The sequence below is a fragment of the Pogoniulus pusillus genome, chromosome 3 (assembly GCF_015220805.1).
Source record: "Pogoniulus pusillus isolate bPogPus1 chromosome 3, bPogPus1.pri, whole genome shotgun sequence".
In the NCBI taxonomy this organism is placed as follows: Eukaryota; Metazoa; Chordata; class Aves; order Piciformes; family Lybiidae; genus Pogoniulus; species Pogoniulus pusillus.
The window spans coordinates 48,131,956-48,151,544 of record NC_087266.1 but is presented as its reverse complement, the minus strand read 5'-3'; the positions used below and the strand labels follow the sequence as shown (position 1 = coordinate 48,151,544).

At 45.4% G+C, this 19,589-nt stretch overlaps 1 protein-coding gene across 3 annotated transcripts in view; it reads left to right on the top strand.

Annotated features, from left to right (window-relative positions):
* Window positions 1–12,958, top strand: part of LCP1 (lymphocyte cytosolic protein 1) — a 51,743-nt gene extending 38,785 nt beyond the window's left edge. For 2 of the 3 annotated variants that reach the window (XM_064175269.1, XM_064175260.1), the window contains exons 9-17: window positions 621–647; window positions 991–1,086; window positions 3,188–3,383; window positions 4,796–4,874; window positions 5,075–5,189; window positions 6,053–6,186; window positions 8,271–8,394; window positions 9,594–9,718; window positions 11,489–12,958. In XM_064175269.1, the coding sequence (XP_064031339.1) occupies window positions 621–647; window positions 991–1,086; window positions 3,188–3,383; window positions 4,796–4,874; window positions 5,075–5,189; window positions 6,053–6,186; window positions 8,271–8,394; window positions 9,594–9,718; window positions 11,489–11,621 (1,029 nt within the window). In that variant the 3' untranslated portion in view covers window positions 11,622–12,958. The remainder of the gene's footprint in view (window positions 1–620; window positions 648–990; window positions 1,087–3,187; window positions 3,384–4,795; window positions 4,875–5,074; window positions 5,190–6,052; window positions 6,187–8,270; window positions 8,395–9,593; window positions 9,719–11,488) is intronic. The other variant, XM_064175275.1, reaches the window with a different exon arrangement.
* The last annotated feature ends 6,631 nt before the right edge of the window (window positions 12,959–19,589 follow it).

Here is a 19,589-nt window from a genome sequence, read left to right as displayed (position 1 = left end):
TTTTCTTGTCCAGGTTTATGGTTCACTGGGCAGTCACTGGGTGACTGGAGAATATCCATGTCAAGAGAAGAGAATGGAGACTTTCCCATCTTTCTGTGGTCTTGCAGAGAGGACTATAATGCCTAAACCCCATCTGCAACTTACCATATTTACAGCTGGAAAACAAGGTCCATGCTTCATTCTTGGAGGTCGAGAGACCATCCTTTACAGCCATTCTCTAATTGTCTCCCCACTCACTTCTGCTGCAAGTAACCACTGTTTAGAGATGCTGAGAAGTACCATACATATATAAGGTTTAAAGTAGTTCAGGTAATCTATATCTTGAAGAGTATGTTAATTAGTAGACATTAGACATTAACATGTACTTTTGTTTTCAGTTCTTTGCATTATTTCTGAAATGAAATGAATGTTTTCCACACATGGAAGCTACACTACATTTTGTTAAAGATTGAAGACACAATGTGCTAAATCCTTGCTTTGTTCCTACCCTTTTGCCTGATGCTGATGCTGTTGTTTAACTTTTGTCCTTGAAAACTCTGCTTTCTCTCCCATAACTATTCCAGCCTTGCTTTGAAATCTGCTTTAATCATCTTTCTCCATTTTCTTTATTAAATGTTCAGAAGCCTGACTTCTACAGCATTATAAAGGTATGCATTTCTATGTCTCTAATTTAATCTCCAGGTTAAGTTAATTCTAATACCTCTTCATCATTGCTGTCCTTTTTCTATATGCAACACATAGCATTTTGTCATGTGTTGAGCATTCTGCAGCATGTATATATATATAGGCTTAGGAAAGAAATAGATCTGGCAAATGCAGCAAAAAGTAGAAATCACTAAGTGCTTCCAGCTTAATTAATTTAATTATGTGGCCAGTGATGGATGTAATAAAACTGAAGCATGCAGGCCCATTGTTCAGGGGAATGCTGGCATGCACAACCTGAGCTTTAGATGTAATTTTTCCTGCCTTTAATTTCTCTGTCTGTCACAGGACTCAAGAGCTTATTACCATTTGCTGAACCAAGTTGCCCCCAAGGGAGATGAAGAAGGCATTCCAGCTATTACTATTGACATGTCAGGATTAAGGGTAAGATGAGATAAGTTTGGAGTAAATGCTGATATTTTCTGTCTGCAGCTTGCACTGCTGGCCAGCAGAGTTGCACTGGGATGCCAGAACAAGCAAACTGTTTTTAGCATTGCAACATAATCTTGTATTTCAGAAATCACAGGATGACAGGATCACAGGATGGTGGGGGTTGAAAGGGACCTCTGGAGAGTGAGTCCAACCTCCCTGCCAGAACAGGACCACAAAATCTAGCTCAGGTCACACAGGAACGCATCCAAATGGGTCTTGAAAGTCTCCAGAGAAGGAGACTCCACAACCTCTCTGGGGAAGCCTGTTCCAGTGCTCTGTGACCCTTGCAGTAAAGAAGTTCTTCCTCGTATTGAGGTGGACCTTCCTGTGCTGTAGTTTATACCCATTACCCCTTGTCTTATCACAGGGCACAACTGAGAAGAGTTTGTCCCCTCCCTATTGACACCCAGCCCTCAGATATTTCTAAACATTGATTAGATCCCCTCTAAGTCTTCTCTTCACCAGACCTAAAAGCCCCAGGTACCTCAGCCTCTCCTTAAAGGCAGGTACTCCAGCCCCTTACTCATCTCTGTAGCCCTCTCTTTGACTCTTTCAAGTAGATCCCTGTCCCTCCTGAACTGGGGAGCCCAAAACTGAACACAACACTCCAGGTGAGGTCTCACGAGGGCAGAGTAGTGGGGGAAGAGAACCTCCCTCAATCTGAAATCAAAGCATTGAACAAACTCAGTGATGTGGTTTGCCTCTCATTAGATACTACCATTGAAAATTTAACAACCACTGAGCCACACCAATAAACTTCTAACATGCAACAAGTATATTTCAATATGTTTCTTTGGGAATTTCATCCAACTATCCCATTTGTCACATTGAGACATGTATTGTCTCATAAAAAACCCTAGTCTTTGCCTGTCTCAGAGCCCAACACTCTTGCTGAAACTGTTTGGCAAAGTTAACATTTGCCTCCACTTTCCAAGGACTTGCTCTGACACAGCTCAGAAAGTTAAAGCAGTCAAATGGTTTAATTGTTCCAAGCGACCAATTCAACAGATTCAAGATAGCTGGTGATAAATGCACTGACTTCAAGGGGATCTCAGGACTAAGAAACCCTGAGTAACATCCAACAAAACTGGAGAGGCAAACCTTTGCTGTAGCTCTAATACAACAGAAGTGTTATCAAAGATGGTCTCCAGGCTAGGAAGTCTTGGGTAACATCCAACACAGTCAGAGATTTGAACCTTTGCTGTAGCTCTAATAGGAGTGCAGCAAATTTAAGCTGCATATTGAAGGCACGAAGAAGGGTGTCACTCTCCTGGGTGGAGGAAAGGAGACACAGCCTGTTGACCATTCTCATCTCTGTCTTCCCTCCTGTCAGCTTCTGCTGTAGGTGATGGTGCTGGCCCACAAGCCCACTGCAATCTCCCAGGCTGACTCTGATACCAGTGTCAGCAGCATGCGCGCATCGTGCTGCCAGAGGGAGTGTGAGCCAAGATGTCCCTCATTGATTTTGTACCCTAGCCTAGGTTGTCCCTGCCTTCTAGGGGACATTTAGCATGATTTAGGAGGGAAGTTGAGCAATATAGTCATATGTTTAGCGTGTACTTGCTTTTCCTCATTAGCATTTATAGGGCTGGCAGTTCTAATAGTAAAATTACAGGTAATCAGGCAAAGGTCTTCGCTCAGGCACCCTGGCTCTCAAAAGCCCCTTCAAAGTTGGGAGCCTTCTTAAGACTCCTTCCTTCAGCTCTCTGGCAGGCTAGCTTCATGGATCTTCATTTAACACAGACAGCTGCTGGTTGTAAATGACTTTGGCCTTGAGGCATGCTAAACCAGCTTGCTTGCCTGTCCCACGGCAAGCTAGGTGGTTTGCACGACCCCTTTTGTATGGAACAGGACGGGAAGAGCAATATGGGGAGGTGACTGGTAAAGCCTGTTTGAAAACACAGACCTGCCGTTAGTAAAAGTGGGGAAGGGAAAAGCTGTCAGTCTGACCAAAGCCTCACACCCCTCTCCACACGTGGGCACCCTGTGCGGGTGTTGCCTGCGGTGCCAGGCGGTGGGGCGAGGCTGAGGGCTGTGCTTTCCCGTGGCGCAGGAGAAGGACGATGTGCAGCGAGCGGAGTGCATGCTGCAGCAGGCGGAGCGGCTGGGCTGCCGGCAGTTCGTCACAGCCACTGACGTCGTCCGGGGCAACCCAAAGCTAAACTTGGCCTTCATTGCCAACTTGTTCAACAAATACCCTGCCCTGCATAAGCCAGAGAACCAGGACATCGACTGGGGCTCCATTGAAGGTGAGGAAACTGCAGAGTGTACGTGGTTACTTGTGCCGCAGCACCCCAGCTCTGAGATGATGATGCATTCACCTGACTTCGTGTCCTTCAGATATGTAGAATCATAGAATCAACCAGGTTGGAAGAGACCTCCAAGATCATCCAGTCCAACCTAGCACCCAGCCCTAGCCACTCAACCAGACCATGGCACTAAGTGCCTCAGCCAGGCTTTTCCTGAACACCTCCAGGGATAGTGCCTCCACCACCTCCCTGGGCAGCCCATTCCAATGCCAATCACTCTCTCTGCCAACAACTTCCTCCTAACATCCAGCCTAGACCTCCCCCAGCACAACTTAAGACTGTGTCCCCTTGTTCTGTTGCTGCTTGCCTGGCAGAAGAGACCAACCCCACCTGGCTACAGCCTCCCTTCAGGTAGTTGTAAACAGCAATGAGGTCACCCCTGAGCCTCCTCTTCTCCAGGCTAAACACCCCCAGCTCCCTCAGCCTCTCCTCATAGACTTTGTGCTCCAGGCCCCTCACCAGCTTTGTTGCCCTTCTCTGGACACCTTCCAGCACCTCAACATCTCTCTTGAACTGAGGGGCCCAGAACTGGACACAGCACTCAAGGTGTGGCCTGACCAGTGCTGAGCACAGGGGCAGAATAACCTCCCTCATCCTGCTGGCCACACTGCTCCTGATCCAGGCCAGGATGCCATTGGCTCTCTTGGCCACCTGGGCACACTGCTGGCTCATCTTCAGCCTACTAATTTCATCTTAGCATGCCTAGCTCACATTGCTAGTGGATTGCATGGGATTTCACAAGTCATCCTTGACAGCATGGTGGTTGGAACCACTTTTAATATTGTACTAGCATTTCACTGCACCATTCGCTCAACAGCCTCAGCAAAGTGAGGCTGCTTCTTACCTGCATGTAGCTTCTGGTATTTTGGGGACCTGTTCTGTGCACAGCATATTAAAACCAGGAATGTCTGTGGGATGTCTGTGGGACTACTGAGTGTGCTTGTTAGTTGAAGTTAGAGTTGATTTGGCCTTCCCTTAATTTAGAATACAGTTTTAAAATTAGGTCTTGTGTAAACCTCCTGCCTTTTTGCTCTGATTTAGGCTCAGGGCCACCACTGTATGGATCATTTGCTGAGCTTCAGGTCTGTTCTCAGCATCACAGTGAAACTGTGCTCAGGCACAGGCTGCTCTTGAATCCTTGAAGACATTTCAAAGCCAGTCTGCCAAAATACTGTGATATATAAGGCATGAAGAAATACTACCTGCTGCACTGTGCTCACTTATTTCATCTTTCAGCCAGTGTCTGCTGCACTTATGGTTCAGGGTACTGTAAAATCAGAGTTATGGCACAGGGCATTTTGCTAGAGTGTAGTGTTTTACAGACCTGTTGTTTGATGTGTCTGTTGCTTTAGGTGAGACAAGAGAAGAGAGGACATTCAGGAACTGGATGAACTCCCTAGGTGTTAATCCACGTGTAAACCACTTGTATAGGTAAGAGGAGATATTATTGTTCATTCAGATGATAAATACAACCAGAAAACTGCTTACAAAAATGGAAACACTTTTTGACCCTGCAAGAATATACACTTTTTGTTTGTTTTTAAGGAAACTAAGTTTACCTCTACTGATAGTTTAGTTGGATTCCTTTCTTTGCTCTTTGGACAATGATACATCTTCTTTTTTGTTTTCAGTGACCTATCAGATGCCTTGGTTATCTTCCAGCTCTATGAAAAGATCAAAGTGCCAGTAGACTGGAACAGAGTGAACAAACCACCCTATCCTAAGCTGGGTGGCAATATGAAGAAGGTATGAAAAGCTGGAGGAGATTCAGCAGTGATTCCTTGTTCCCAGTGGATGTCTATATAATTTCAAATAGCAATCTGGGCACTTTTATTGCTCTCAAATCCCAAGTATAGCACATCAAATGATTTTTTTTCCCCAGACAGTGAATAATTTTTTTCATCCTGGAAAAGAAGCATAGATCTGACTCTCTGGCTGCATTGACAGCTGAACAATATTTGTAAAGTGAAAAGACTTGCCACTTTTTACATCAATATTTAGAAGCTGCATTTGCAGATCACTTCTGCTGCTGTCTTAGTCACTAATTTTAATGCATCTTCACTGCGAGTCACATGGCACCAGCTTAATCGCTGCTGTCTGGATCACTGCCCTCTGCATCAAATGAAGACAGTGATGATAAGCAGTCTTGACCAGATGCCTCAAGAAGTGATCACAGATTTGCTGCTAAATACAAAGCTTTCTCCCAGCTATCAGGATGAGTAATTCCATCCAGTTAGGCCAGAGTGATTACCTGACCTAAAATATTGACTGGGACACTAATCCTTTATCTCAGTGCCATGCCATGCTGATGGAGGTACCCGTGAGCCATAAATCCCTATTTTACAAGGTAATTGGTTTTTTGGGCCCTGGTGATGAAGTATAGCATTTCCCTCTGTGTTAACTGCTCACCATGGTATTCTGGGGATGGAGCTGGCTGCTGGCAGTGTTATCACACAGGCCCACAGCCTCTGTTTGCCCAGGATGACCTAGTCTCGGTGATCCAAAGAATCTGAAGTCATAGTGTCTTGGCTTCTTATTTTTTGGTTTGGTTTTTTTTGGTTGTTTTTTTCTTTTGTAATAACCACACTAATCAACCTTGTCATTAACAGCTTGAAAACTGCAACTATGCAGTGGAACTGGGAAAGAATCAAGCCAAGTTTTCCCTTGTTGGCATTGCTGGGCAGGATCTGAATGAAGGAAATCGTACACTCACACTGGCCTTAGTCTGGCAGTTGATGAGAAGGTATGGCAGTCAGACACACACTGCAGAGGGGTTTGGTGTGCTCCTTTTGCACTGTAACAGTTTCCTGATGCTGTCTGTGAGAAGGCTCTGAGGGTTACAGCTTTCTCACTCCTCTGTTTACACTTACATAAAAAGATAGAGTAACCTCTTGTTAGTTAAGAGTCACAGAATTAAGAATCACTATGGTTGGAAAAGACCTTTAAGATCATCAAGTCCAACCATTCTATACCTCTGCCAGGGCCACTACTACACTATATCCTTGAGCACCATATCTAGACAGCAGGAATGGTGATTAAACCAATTCCCTGGACAGCCTCTTCCAGTCTTTGATAACTCTTTTGCTATAGAAGCTTTTCCTGATATCTAACCCAAACCTCCTCTGGTGTAATTTGATGCCACTTCCTCTTGTCCTGTTAATTGTGACTTATGAGAGCACCACACTTCTCCACAGCCTCCTTTCAAGTAGTTGTAGAGAGCACTAGTGTTTCCCCTCAGCCTGCCTTTTTTTTCAGACTAAATACCTCCAGCTCCCTCAGCCACTCATCATAAGACTTAGTCTCAAGATCCTTCACCAGCTTTGTTGCCCTTCTCTGGACTTGCTCCAGCACCTCCTATACTGTGGTGCCCAAAATTGAACATAGTACTCAAGGTGCAGCCTCAACAATGCTGAACACAGTGGGACAATCACCTCTCTAGTGCTGCTGGCCACCCTGTTCCTGATGCAGGCCAGGATGCCATTGGCCTTCTTGGCCACCCAAACATACTGCTGAAAATCAGGATTAGGAGGTACATTATCTTTTGGGCAAGGCCATTACAGTCAGCTCATGCAGAAGATTATTATTGTCACTATCTGTAGAGCATGAATAAATGTTCATTGCATGGAAGAGAGAAAAGGAAGTTGAAAGGTCTCAGTACCAGGGAATGGGGTGAATGTACCAGAGAGAAGAAATTGATGTAGAAACTTTGTAATCTGCTACCTGAAGCAGAATTAACTCAGAAGCTCTTCCTACTTTAATGTAATTCTCTGTGTGTGTGTCCATTTCAAAGCTCCATAATTAAGTGTAAAGATAGCCAGTAGTTAGGAACTGAGTACAGACTAAGTTGAGTCTATAAAGCAAGGAATAGGTTTACCAGGCTGGTAATTAATCTAAACATGTGGTGATTACTTGACCTTACTTTGTGATGTCTTTCCAAGGTGTATGCTGACATAAACCAAAATATTTCAGGTTTGGGAGTTATCTGCCCCCCAACTCTTATGAAATCACCCAAACTAGACTTAGCCATCTGGAAGTTAAGGAATGAAGCTTTAAATTCACAGCTTAGCACAATATACAAGCAGATATTTACAGTAGATACAGTTATAGACAGAAATAGACAAGTTAAAAGTAATACAGAAACACAACAGCCCTCCCAGAAACCAGAGTCCCCAGGAGGGGCTTCCAATCACCCTTCCACCTTCTTTCCACCCCTCTACCTTATGCAAGGTGAGTTTGGAAGGTCGTCAAGGAGGGGATTAGAAGCAGAATTAGTTGGGTTACACAGGGAGAAAAAGCACAGGCACTGACTGCAACAGAGACACACACGCTGACTTGTCTATGTTTGTGTTCTTGCTTTTATACATCTCAGCAAGCCTATGAGTGAAGTCGACAGCACCACTGTTTCCTTTTCACAGCCTATAATCTAATTTCTCTCATTAAAATATTCCAATTTGCCTCAAACTAGCACAGTGCAGAACGTCAGTCTTAGACAAGCATAACAATCACCTTCTGGCCTTAAATCAGTGATCATTTTCTCAAGCACTACAAAAATGAGTCATTTACAGCAAGATCCACTAGGAGGGAATTCTGAGTATCAAACACTTTTGACACTCTCAAAACAGTGATCAGAGAGGTGGAGATGAATTATATCATATTAGTTATCATATTATAGTTCATTTACACCCAGTGTGTGGGAAGTAGGGGAGTATCAGATTGAAGAGCACTGATTGGGTGATGCCAGTCACCTGCCCATATGATCTTCTACATGTGGTTCTGAGGTTGTGGTAGGCTCTCAGAAATTGCAGTTTTCATGGCTTTCCTCTGAAGGTACACCCTGAACATCCTTGAAGATATTGGTGGTGGAGAGAAGGTCAATGATGAAATCATTGTCAGCTGGGTCAACGAAACACTTACTGCAGCTGGAAAGGATTCAACCATCTCCAGTTTCAAGGTATAGTTTTTTGTTCAAGACTGTGCTTAGAAACCTCTTACTCAGTGTGTTTGGGTGTGTGTTTTATATAGACATATCCATGCACACATTGCATTATGATACAGCCTACATAGTCTGATTATTTTTCATTCCTTTTTTGAAGTCATGACGGGATATGGAGATGTTATTTCAGGGGGCTTTATTGTGAAAAGGTAACAGAAACAGAATATGAACATCACAAGACATGCCTTGAATGCCAGTTCAACATAGAATCACAGAATCAGCCAGGCTGGAAGAGACCTCCAAGATCATCCAGTCCAACCTAGCACCCAGCCCTAGCCACTCAACTAGACCATGGCACTAAGTGCCTCAGCCAGGCTTTGCTTGAACACCTCCAGGCACGGTGACTCCACCACCTCCCTGGGCAGCCCATTCCAATGCCAATCACTCTCTCTGTGAAGAACTTCCTCCTAACATCCAGCCTAGACTCCCCCCAGCACAACTTGAGACTGTGTCCCCTTGTTCTGTTGCTGGGTGCCTGGCAGAAGAGACCAACCCCACCTGGCTATAATGTCCCTTCAGGTAGTTGTAGACAGCAAACATAGCAAATCAAAGTATGGAGCCAGGAATGGTGACTGGAAATAAAGAAGCACTGCTGTGCAGTTGATTATGGACCAGCAGCAATTACAAATAATGGTATTAACAAGAACAATAGTGATATATTTAGAATCTGGTAGTGCCATTCAGGGGTACCTTGCCCTGCTGTGCAAGGCACCATATCAACATAGCAATCCTAGAGAGCTTCCAATATTGCTGACTCATTTGTGATTCTTCCCAGGCTGGGAAATGCTCAGTGGATGTAAAGGAGCCATTTGCACCAGGCAAAGACAGATCCTTCAGATTTTATGTAATAAGCTCAGGAATGACACCTCTGGTCCTCCTCACACCTCCCATTATATTGGTGTCACCTCTCTACAGGAAGCAGTTCACACTGGCTCAGTGCTGCATCTTTTGCTTTAATGATATCTCATCCATTGGGGAAAAAATAGCCTTGAAAGTGTTCTTAGTCTGCCTTACATGAAAAATGATGCTAAGTAGCCCTTTGAGAAGCTCTAAATGGTGTTTGACTGAGCTGCCCATTGCTCTTGAGACTAGTCTCTGGCTTTGTGGGAGATCTGTCATCCTGTTCTTGCATCTAACTCATTTTCTCATGTATGCAGGACAGCAAAATCAGCACCAGCATGCCAGTCCTGGATCTCATTGATGCCATTCAACCAGGATCGATCAAATACGACCTCTTGAAAACAGAGGATCTGAATGATGAGGAGAAACTCAACAATGCTAAGTATGTTAAGTGACACCTAACATTAGCTTTAGCTGCTTAGGCTTGCCTGACTGCCTTTGAAAGCTGCTCTGCCATCATTCTCATCTGGCAGAACCTCAAATAAGAAATACCTTGAGTTAGAAGCATGGAGGCTAGAAGTTAGACCGTTAAAAAGAAACATCAGTGGAAATCCAGTGTGTAATGTTCTAATTCCTGCTTTGTAATCCCCTTGAAGGCATCAAAGTCAGTTGGCTTCACAAGCTCCTCTTTTCTCTTATTAAATGTTAAATTCTTTTGGAGATCAGGGGAAAATGCCAACGATATTGAGCTGTGGAAACTAGCGGTTAGAGGTTCTCTGTAGTCACATGCAGGTGGAACAAGGACATATAAAAGAGAGAAGGGGGAGGATGGGATTCAAGCCTGAAAACCTGGATTTATGGATATGGATATTGATTTTTACTTTTTTCCCTGAGTGCAAAGCATTTCTTAGCACAGAGCTATTCCTGGGGGCATCTCCCTTTCCTTTCAGAGTTATGGAGATGACCTGGGGGTTTGGTCATCAGTTTAACTTATCTTTTGCTAGGTGCAACTGAAAAAAGAGAAAAGGATGACTGTAAGGCAATCAAAGTTACCATCATTTTAACAGACTTTTCCCCACTGTTCTTTTCCCTTTCCATTTCCTACCATCTGTTCTCTTTCTTTTCCTCCAGTCCTGCACGTGCCTCTTTTCATACTTAATTTTCTCATCCCTCTTATTTTTTCCTCTTCCTCTTTCTTTCAACCCATCCCTCCCAAATATTTTTTTCTCTGTATTTTGGGGAGAATTTCAGAAGTGCATGTGTTCTGAAGTTAGGGGGAAAAAAATCTTACTTTGTTTTTTTTTCATGAAAGAGAGAAGAGATTTACACTGGAGAACAGCTAATAGCTTTGTAACAGTGCACTCTAAGTAGAGAGATGGGAAGGTCAGCATGCAGAGCCTGAGTGTGACTCAAGCTGAAGAGAAATCCCTGAATGTTTATTTCCAGCAACACTGTTCTCCACTAAAATCATCCTTCTGCTTTCTAACCTTGTGAATCTGTTTATGTGCAAGGACTGAGTCAGAGAGATTGAGAGGGGACAAGGCTGGTTGTGAGGATACTCTTTCAGGGGGTGGGATGCTAGATGTTTGATAGCAGAGTTTGGTGCAGGCAATCAATGCTCTATAACCACCAGGGAATACACTCTGTCTTTTACTAGAAATGTAGTTCTCTATGGCCTGTCTCATACTTCCCTATAGAATCATAGAATCAACCAGGTTGGAAGAGACCTCCAAGATCATCCAGTCCAACCTAGCACCCAGCCCTAGCCACTCAACCAGACCATGGCACTAAGTGACTCATCCAGGCTTTGCTTCAACACCTCCAGGGATGGTGACTCCACCACCTCCCTGGGCAGCCCATTCCAATGCCAATCACTCTCTCTGGGAAGAACTTCCTCTTAACATCCAGCCTAGACTCCCCCCAGCACAACTTGAGACTGTATCCTCTTGTTCTATTGCTGGTTGCCTGGCAGAAGAGACCAACCCCACCTGGCTACAACCTCCCTTCAGGTAGTTGTAGACAGCAATGAGGTCCCCCCTGAGCCTCCTCTTCTCCAGGCTAAACAGAAAAGTTTCCTTTTGACGAATCAGTAAGAATGTTCCCAGCCCACTCTTGTACTGATCTTGTAAAAAACATCTTAACAGAAGGAAAATTGAGGCTGCTGCAGTAATTTCTTTCTTTGTGTCTTTTTTTTCTCATCCCTATAACGCAGATATGCCATCTCTATGGCAAGAAAGATTGGAGCAAGAGTCTATGCCCTTCCCGAAGACCTGGTGGAAGTCAAACCCAAAATGGTCATGACAGTGTTTGCTTGCCTTATGGGCAAAGGCATGAAGAAAGTTTAAAGCACAAAAGACTTGCACTGATGCCTGGTATTCACCCTTTTGATTTCCTCAAACTGAATGCTCTTCTCCTTATCAGGGAAATCTGCAGAGTGCCCATGCTTTAGAGGCATGGATGCTACACACCATTCCAGACCATTAAAAAGCTGTGTACCCACGTGTAGCCAGGAAGCATTTTGTTTTGAACAGTAACATGTCTTGCCTTATTTCCCACTTTGCTAGTTACAACCATTTCATGTTTCTGAACAAGATCTCAATAGCGAGACCTGTACATATCCTTTTATTAACGGGCACCAGGGCTTTCTGTTAGAGCTCACCTGGAGATCTTCCTCTTGGCAGGCACAGACCACATTCAGAATTGTGAAATGCCATATACTGCTTCTGCCTGAAAAAAGTCTTCATGCTTTGGTAGCATTTCTGCCATGCTTTCCTTCAGTTTGCACCCAGGATAACAAAACAGGTTTCCCCAAGCCAATGCAAGTATTAGTGACTCTATTTTTGGAATGGTAGGATTCTCTTTCTTGTGGAAAAGGAGAGGTGTTTGGGGTCTGCAGTGTGTGGCTGGCCTGTGAACTGAGGAGTACTTTTCCCTGCAAGTTATGCCTCTGCTGTCTGTGGCATTGCTCACAGAGTACATTACTAGTCACTGAAAATTACAAACCATAACTTGGTCCTCCAAGAACACCCAAGCTCTGGAAGCTTTGCAAGAAGTGCCCTCCAAAGGATAAGTCATTTTAATGTCACAATATGCTTAAAACATAAGCAGACTGCAAAGCATGATAGAAATTAAAACCACGTTCAAGAAACCAAGGGAGTGCATTCAATTAGTAGCAATGTGATAAGAAGTGAACCAGTGGGACACAGAATGACAAATTTACCTAGTAACACAAAGACACATTTTCTTGACTTCACAGATTTGCACTCAAAGGCTATGGCTCTGGTTCAGGAGAGCATTTAAACCTGTGCTTGCATACGGAACACATACTGAAATGCTTCCCTGAACCCAAGGTGCAATCCTCAACACAGCTTTGTGGCTAACAAGGTGCTGTAGGTTTGCCTCAGCTGAGGACTTAGTCCTGTCTATGGATAGTCAGTAGGATATATTTGCACTGAATGTCTTTCCTTGGTGTGAGTCATTTACTGTTCTGGCTTTTACATGGATTTTACTGTGGTGAAATGCAGAATGAGGGAATCTTGCCTTAATGAAATCCTGGTGACACAGTTTCAGTTCCCTCCCTCTCCCTTCCCTCCCCTTCAGCCCTTTCAGAACTGCCTTAATAAAGAACCAATAATCAATGATGTGAGAAGTGTCTCCAAATAAAAAGTTCTCTAAAGCCAAATGTGTACTCTTTGTGTTCAGTAATACATGTGCTAACGGGGAAGGGAAGCCTGTATCATAGAATCAGAGAATCAACCAGGTTGGAAGAGACCTCCAAGATCATCCAGTCCAACCTAGCACCCAGCCCTAGCCACTCAACCAGACCATGGCACTAAGTGCCTCATCCAGGCTTTGCTTGATCACCTCCAGGGATGGTGCCTCCACCACCTCCCTGGGCAGCCCATTCCAATGCCAATCACTCTCTCTGGGAAGAACTTCCTCTTAACATCCAGCCTAGACTCCCCCCAGCACAACTTAAGACTGTGTCCCCTTGTTCTGTTGCTGGTTGCCTGGGAGAAGAGACCAACCCCCACCTGGCTACAACCTCCCTTCAGGTAGTTGTAGACAGCAATGAAGTCTTGGATTCTGTTCCCAGTTGCTACTAAAATGCGTAGATAAGCTTTTGCTACAGTTTCCAGGGGTTAGTTTGTCTAGCCTGGCTACTGAATAGCTGAAACAGATTAAACAGAGACAGCTTTAAACGCACACACACACACACACACACACACACCCCCCCCCGAGCTGTGGGCTAGATAAAGATGTGTCTGCCATATTATTATTGATACCTCTGACTGCAGAAAGCAGAGAGAATAATTTCCTAGGTCATTCCTGAATGTGCCACTCTAAGACACTGCCAACAATGGGACACTGTACTGGCTGGGCCTGCAGCCTGTCTCAGTGTGATTTATAGAATCACAGAACAATCTGGCTTGGAAGTGACCTCCAAAGGTCATCTAGTCTGATCTCCTCTGCTGGCTCAGGTAGCCCAGAGCCCTCTCGAGCCTTACTTTGAATATCTTCAGGGATGGGGCCACAGCCACCTCCCTGGGCAACCTGTTCCAGTGCTCCACCTCCCTCATGGTAAAGAATCTGTTCCTAACATCCAATCTAAATCTGGTCTTCTGTAGCTTGAATCCATTTCCTCTTGTCCTGTCTCTGCAGGCCTTTGTAAACAGTCTCTCGCCATCCTCCTTGTAGGCCCCCTGCAGGTACTGGAATGTTGTTATTGGGTCTCCCCAGAGCCACCTCCTCTCCAGGCTGAACAACCCCAGCTCCCTCAGCCTGTCCTTGTAGCAGAGGTGATCCAAATCCCTGATCATTTTCATAGCCCTCCTCTGGAACTGCTCCATCAGTTCCATGTCCTTCCTATATTGAGGACTCTAGAGCTGGATGCAGTACTCCAGGATGTCACCCGAGCAGTGTCAGAATCAGCTCTCTGGAGCTGCTGGCAGGATGTGATCTTCTTCTAGGCTGCAAGTGCACATTGTCAGCTCACGTCCAGCTTCCCATCCATCAGCACCCCCAAGCCCTTTTCCACAGGGTTGCTTTCTATCCCCTGATCCCCCAGTTCACCTCATGAAGTTCACCTGAGGCTCTCCAGCTTGTCCCTCTGGATGACATCCCATCCTTCTGGTGTATCAACACCACCACTCAGCTTGGTGTCACCTGCAAACTTGCTGATGGTGCACTCCACCCGGCTGTCTATATCATTGATAACAATATTAAACAGCACAGGTGGCAGTACAGACCCCTGAAGGACACCACTTGTCACTGCTCTCTATCTGGACTTCAAGGCATTGAGTAGGACATTGATTTTCCCCATTTGGCACAATACCCATCACCTTCTTCTTTTGCTCCTGTACCCATAAACTTTGCTTCTTTAAACATTCTGCAATGCAAACATGCTACTTGGTGTCTGCACTAATGGTTTGATCCTGTTCCTGGTAAGATCTGGCCACCCTCTTACTCTCATGAAGCTATGTAATTAATACAGGTTGGGAAGACCCATTCTGTCAGGCCACAATATTTCTCATTGCTGGCAGAGCATGGCCCCTGTGCTGCTCCTTGGACACACTGTTGTCATACATGAGAGGAGGCACTGAGAAGGTGGCTGCTCAGCTCTTATGTTGTTTCACTTGGGAATCCTGCAGAGGGTTACAGTGTGAGGGAACTGCATGCAGAAACTGACTACAGCATTTCAGGTGAGATGACCATGTGTTATATGTATCTTGTGCTCATGCATGTGTGTTTGCAGCTGCAGGGGCCACTTCTGGCTGGATAGACAGTGCAGATCTGGAAGGGCCAGATAATGCTATTCTGGGTTACTCATCTCAAGGGGATGCCCTCACCCAGGCAGGACTCAGAGGTGGACATGAGGGATGAAGTGGATGATGGGTGGGAGATGGTAGCAGCACCAGGGTGGGAAGTGGGGTTTTTCCTTTGGTCTCAAACTAATGCAGGCACTTGGTACTCCAAAGAGAGGATGCAATTTTAGGGCATTTTTCATTCACCAGCCCGTAGCAACCCAGTTCAGGGGTAGGATTTTTGGAGGAGTCTGCTGCATGAGGCATAGGGAGAAGAGGCTTTCACACATCATGCATTTCCCATGGGCAAGATGTAGGACTTGAGTGGCCCAGCAGATTGAAAACTGCCCCTACCTCGGGCTCCAGAGAGGTCCTAGGTGATGTATGCTGTTATGCAAAGCATATTTTGTGAAGGGGGCTGCTTTTCCTCCCCCTCAGTACCCCAGCACTGGAGCCAGACACCCTGGCACACAGCACTCCTCCCCGTTGCCAGTCCCCTACCCCAAGCCTGCGTCTGGGGACGCTAATTTCGGAGCAGTTGGCAGCAGCAGCGAGCGCGGGCAGCAGCGCTGGCAGCAGTGCAGCAGGCAGAGCTAACCAGCAGATGGCAGTCAGTCCATCCGCAGCTCCAGAGAGCGGAGTGCCTGGGCGCCGAGAGAGCTGTCCGCTGGCAAACGGAGCATCCTGGGCTTACTTAACCCAGGGCAAAACACTGACGCCTGTCAGCGTGCAAAGGGGAGGAAGTGCTGTTGGCAGGGTCACTAGACGAAACGCCTTCCCAGATCTTCATCCCTCTTTCTACAATCTCCCTTGGAAAATGAAGCTGTCCTGAACCTAAAGGCATGGGAATAACTGCAGTCTGGAACAGGAGTTTAACACTGTCACATTTCAGTGCACCTCTGTTTAACTGGTGTTCTGGTTTATTTGATGGACTTGAGGTTTTGCTTTCATGAAATGGGAATAGGAGCCTGGAACAAAGCTCTCATCAGATGCTGAAAGGGTTAAGCCCATCAATCATAGAATCAACGAATCAACCAGGTTGAAGAGACCTCCAAGATCATCCAGTCCAACCTATCCCCCAGCCCTAGCCAGTCAACCAGACCATGGCACTAAGTGCCTCATTCAGGCTTTTTAAACAGAGAGAGCAAAGGAAACAAACATCACAAACCCCTAAGATCTGGGATTTGTCGCTGTTGCTTTTCTCCAACTTTGCCTCTCTCTCTCAGAGGAAGCAGCTGTCTTTGGGATTTACTCCCAAATCAAACTGGCTTTGTAAGCACTTTCATTATTGATTTTCATTGCACAAATAATCATAATTTTCAATGCTTCAGAAAGGCTCAAACGTTCCCATGAATGAAAACAAAGCATCAGCAGTTAGACTAACTAGGAGGGGAAAAAAACCATGAGGGCAATCAATCCACATGCTTCAGGGTACAGTCTGATCACCAGATGGATTCTGAAGAAAGTATCTCCCCAACAGTGTAGTAAAGCATAATTAGGTGAATGATGAGGATTTTACACCTTCTTGTAAATCATCTATCCTGGCTAGAAATCATCATTTCTGGCCTCAGAAAGGGGATAGCAAGCAGTATGGCTGGCTGCTGCAGGTTTGTACAGATGAAATCACATTTCTACTTCCTCCAGAGATGGAACTGAACCAACCCCCCCCCACCCTCTTTCCAAATGCATTCTAATTCTGCTGTGAGCCTGATCACAAATTTCAGCCCCTGGTGTCAATGGCTGCCTAACTGAGCAATAGCTCTATCTGGCTTCCACTTGTAAAACAGGGCCTTGTCTCAGGCAGGTGGTTGCACACAAGCACACAAGCAGCAGTGGTCCTACAGCAAGTACTCAGCTACTGCTGCTTTCAGCCTGACGGAGAAAAGGACCTGGTACCTCTGATCTTGGAAACCCCTGCGTGGAGCTGCTACTGTGACTCCACAGCTCTCCATCTTCTGCTGCTTTTGGCAGCTTCTTCCACCACCTGGAGAATAAACTTATAAGGAATTGAAGAGATTTTCCTCCAGGCTGCTCAGACACTAAATCTAGCACTTTTGGGCACATAGACAAGGTATGCAGTGCTGAACGCCTGAGCCTTGTTGCCTGCTGAGTGGTGAGCAACTTCCCAGCTAAAATTTATCCACAAACCTAAGAAGCTGCTTATTGAGCAAGACAGTGAATAGAGGATCTCTGGCTACTGGGAAAGTGACATCTGTGGTCTTTGTAGGCTGGATGTTAGGAGGAAGTTGCTAGAACAAATTCTCATAAGGTCATTTCACTTCACAACTCTCACAGAAGATCTGAGCAGGGAGATCCCAAGCACAATGGCAGGAGTCTCTCTCTCCAGCCTACAGTGAAATCCTAAAGGTTTGGAAATGACAGCCCAAACAGGAATCATCAGGCTTTTAGAGCATGGCAGACTGCAGAAGGTTTCAGAACAGATGTCCTCAGCTGCCAGAGAAGTCACATCATGCTAGGCTGGAGCAGCCATACTGCTGTGTCACTGGTTTCTTGAGGGTCTGCAACTGCAGCACTGAGTGTGCTAAACTCTCTTGCCCCTCTCTGGATGGATATAAGATATGTCAAGTGCTTACTTGTATGTGCTTGCACACAAGCTGTTCTGCTGGGACAGTGATGAATTCTCTCTGCAGTGTGGATCTGCTTGGGCAGACTGATAGGCAGCATGGGCTGAGTGAGATGTGCCCCTGTGAGCTGGGGACCACAACATTCGAGAGGGGTGAATGAAAAGGGGCAGGAGCTTTGTTTCATGGAGTTTCTTTTCAGCTTCCTCAAGCAGGTCTCAGCACCTTCCAAACAAGTTCCAGCATCCTCCAAAAGCCTAAAGGAAGCACCCAATCTTCCAATCCTCACATGGCCAGATGCCATGCAAGCAATGTGAGCAAGTGCCAGCACTGCAGAGGAGAGCATCATTACTGCCAATGCACTCAGAGACAGGCAGAACACGCTCCAAGGCTAACAGCATTTCTGACACGTGCATGCAGACCTATGCACACAGAGAAGGGCACAGGTTTGCACCCGTTCACTTGCACCTTAGCCCAAGTGTGGTCTCTGTAGGTGATACATGAAACAGTTTTCTCAAGTGCTCAGGAGCTCTGCCTGGAGTGCCCCTGTGGCTCCTTTGACACCTTGGCTTACCAAAGCTGACCTTGCTTTGCAAGTAATCCATGTTAAGATACTGCCAAATAAATAATACCAGCAACAGGAAGACATGAGTCACTTGGAAAACATGTTGTGTGGATGGGAGCTGGTGAAAGGCCTTCAGGAAACAGAGCTCATGAGGAAAGTGTTTTGACAGAGGCAGACAAATCCTCACCTTCCCAAACCAGCACATACATTACAGCATCTTTCTCTCTGCTGATTCTGGAAAGCTAAACAGCAAAGACAGTTGAATAAAAAAACCATAACTGAGTACTCAAAAAATGCAAAGTGAACTTGTATTTTTAGCCTCTGTTTGTATCAGCCATGACTGAAAAACACTGCCTATACAGAACTCACCTGGGGACGAGAGGTCTTTTTCCTTCCAGGTTAACCCATCATTTTCTAGCACAGGTTTTTTTATATCTGGGGATGGCATGAAGAAGAAATGCCAGAACCACAGAAATTTAGACCACAGTCCAGGTTTTCCCCCTCCTGGTGGTTTCCTGTGCTGCAAAATTGTTTCCAGAATGAAATGACAGGGGTTGGTGACATTGGCCATGTATGTAAATGATCACAGTGTCCTATGGAGATTAATTGGTTCATGAATAAAGATGAGGAGCTGAGGTGTGCAGGGAGAAATCATTTATCAATTATATGCCTTGGAAAACTGGAAGATGATGCAGCCTTAACGGCTGAATGGGTTTGAAAGGGAGACTTGTAAATTGAGCTTTAATTCTGTTCTGCCACATTCATAATAAAGAGCTGTTAAACTAATTGCATCTTTGTGTGGTTCATGAGCAATGGCACTCAGCTGCATCCCACAGCAAGTGACAAAGATCAGAGTTTCTTTAGATTTTAGTCATCCTTTGCCTCACACAGGAAGGGTGCCAGCAGGCTACCTTTGCCACATTAGGCTCAAAAAACCCAACAAAGGCACCTGCCTGTAAATATTTTTCAGGACATCAATTTTCCATTTGAATCTGAATGTAAAGAAGAACAGCACAGGCTCACATGGCTTTTGTTTCCTGCTTCAGGCACATGGACCCACTGGTGTGATTAGCCATCCCTAGAGGGAATCATTGCTGATTAACTGGAAATGAGAAGATTCTGGAAGATCAAAACAATAGCAGAAAATGCTAATCCCAAACAGGGAAAAGGATCTGAGGGATGTAGCTTCTGATGACAGCTGACCTCTCCTTCTCCTGCTCCTTCTGTGTGCTTGTTAACAGGTTTACTGCTACAAACAGACAGAATGGAGTAAGCGTGGGCTCTGGCACATGCTGAAATACAGACTGAGATCTGAGAATATCAATGCAGGATGAGGCTTGTTATTTAAAACCTTGCTGATGG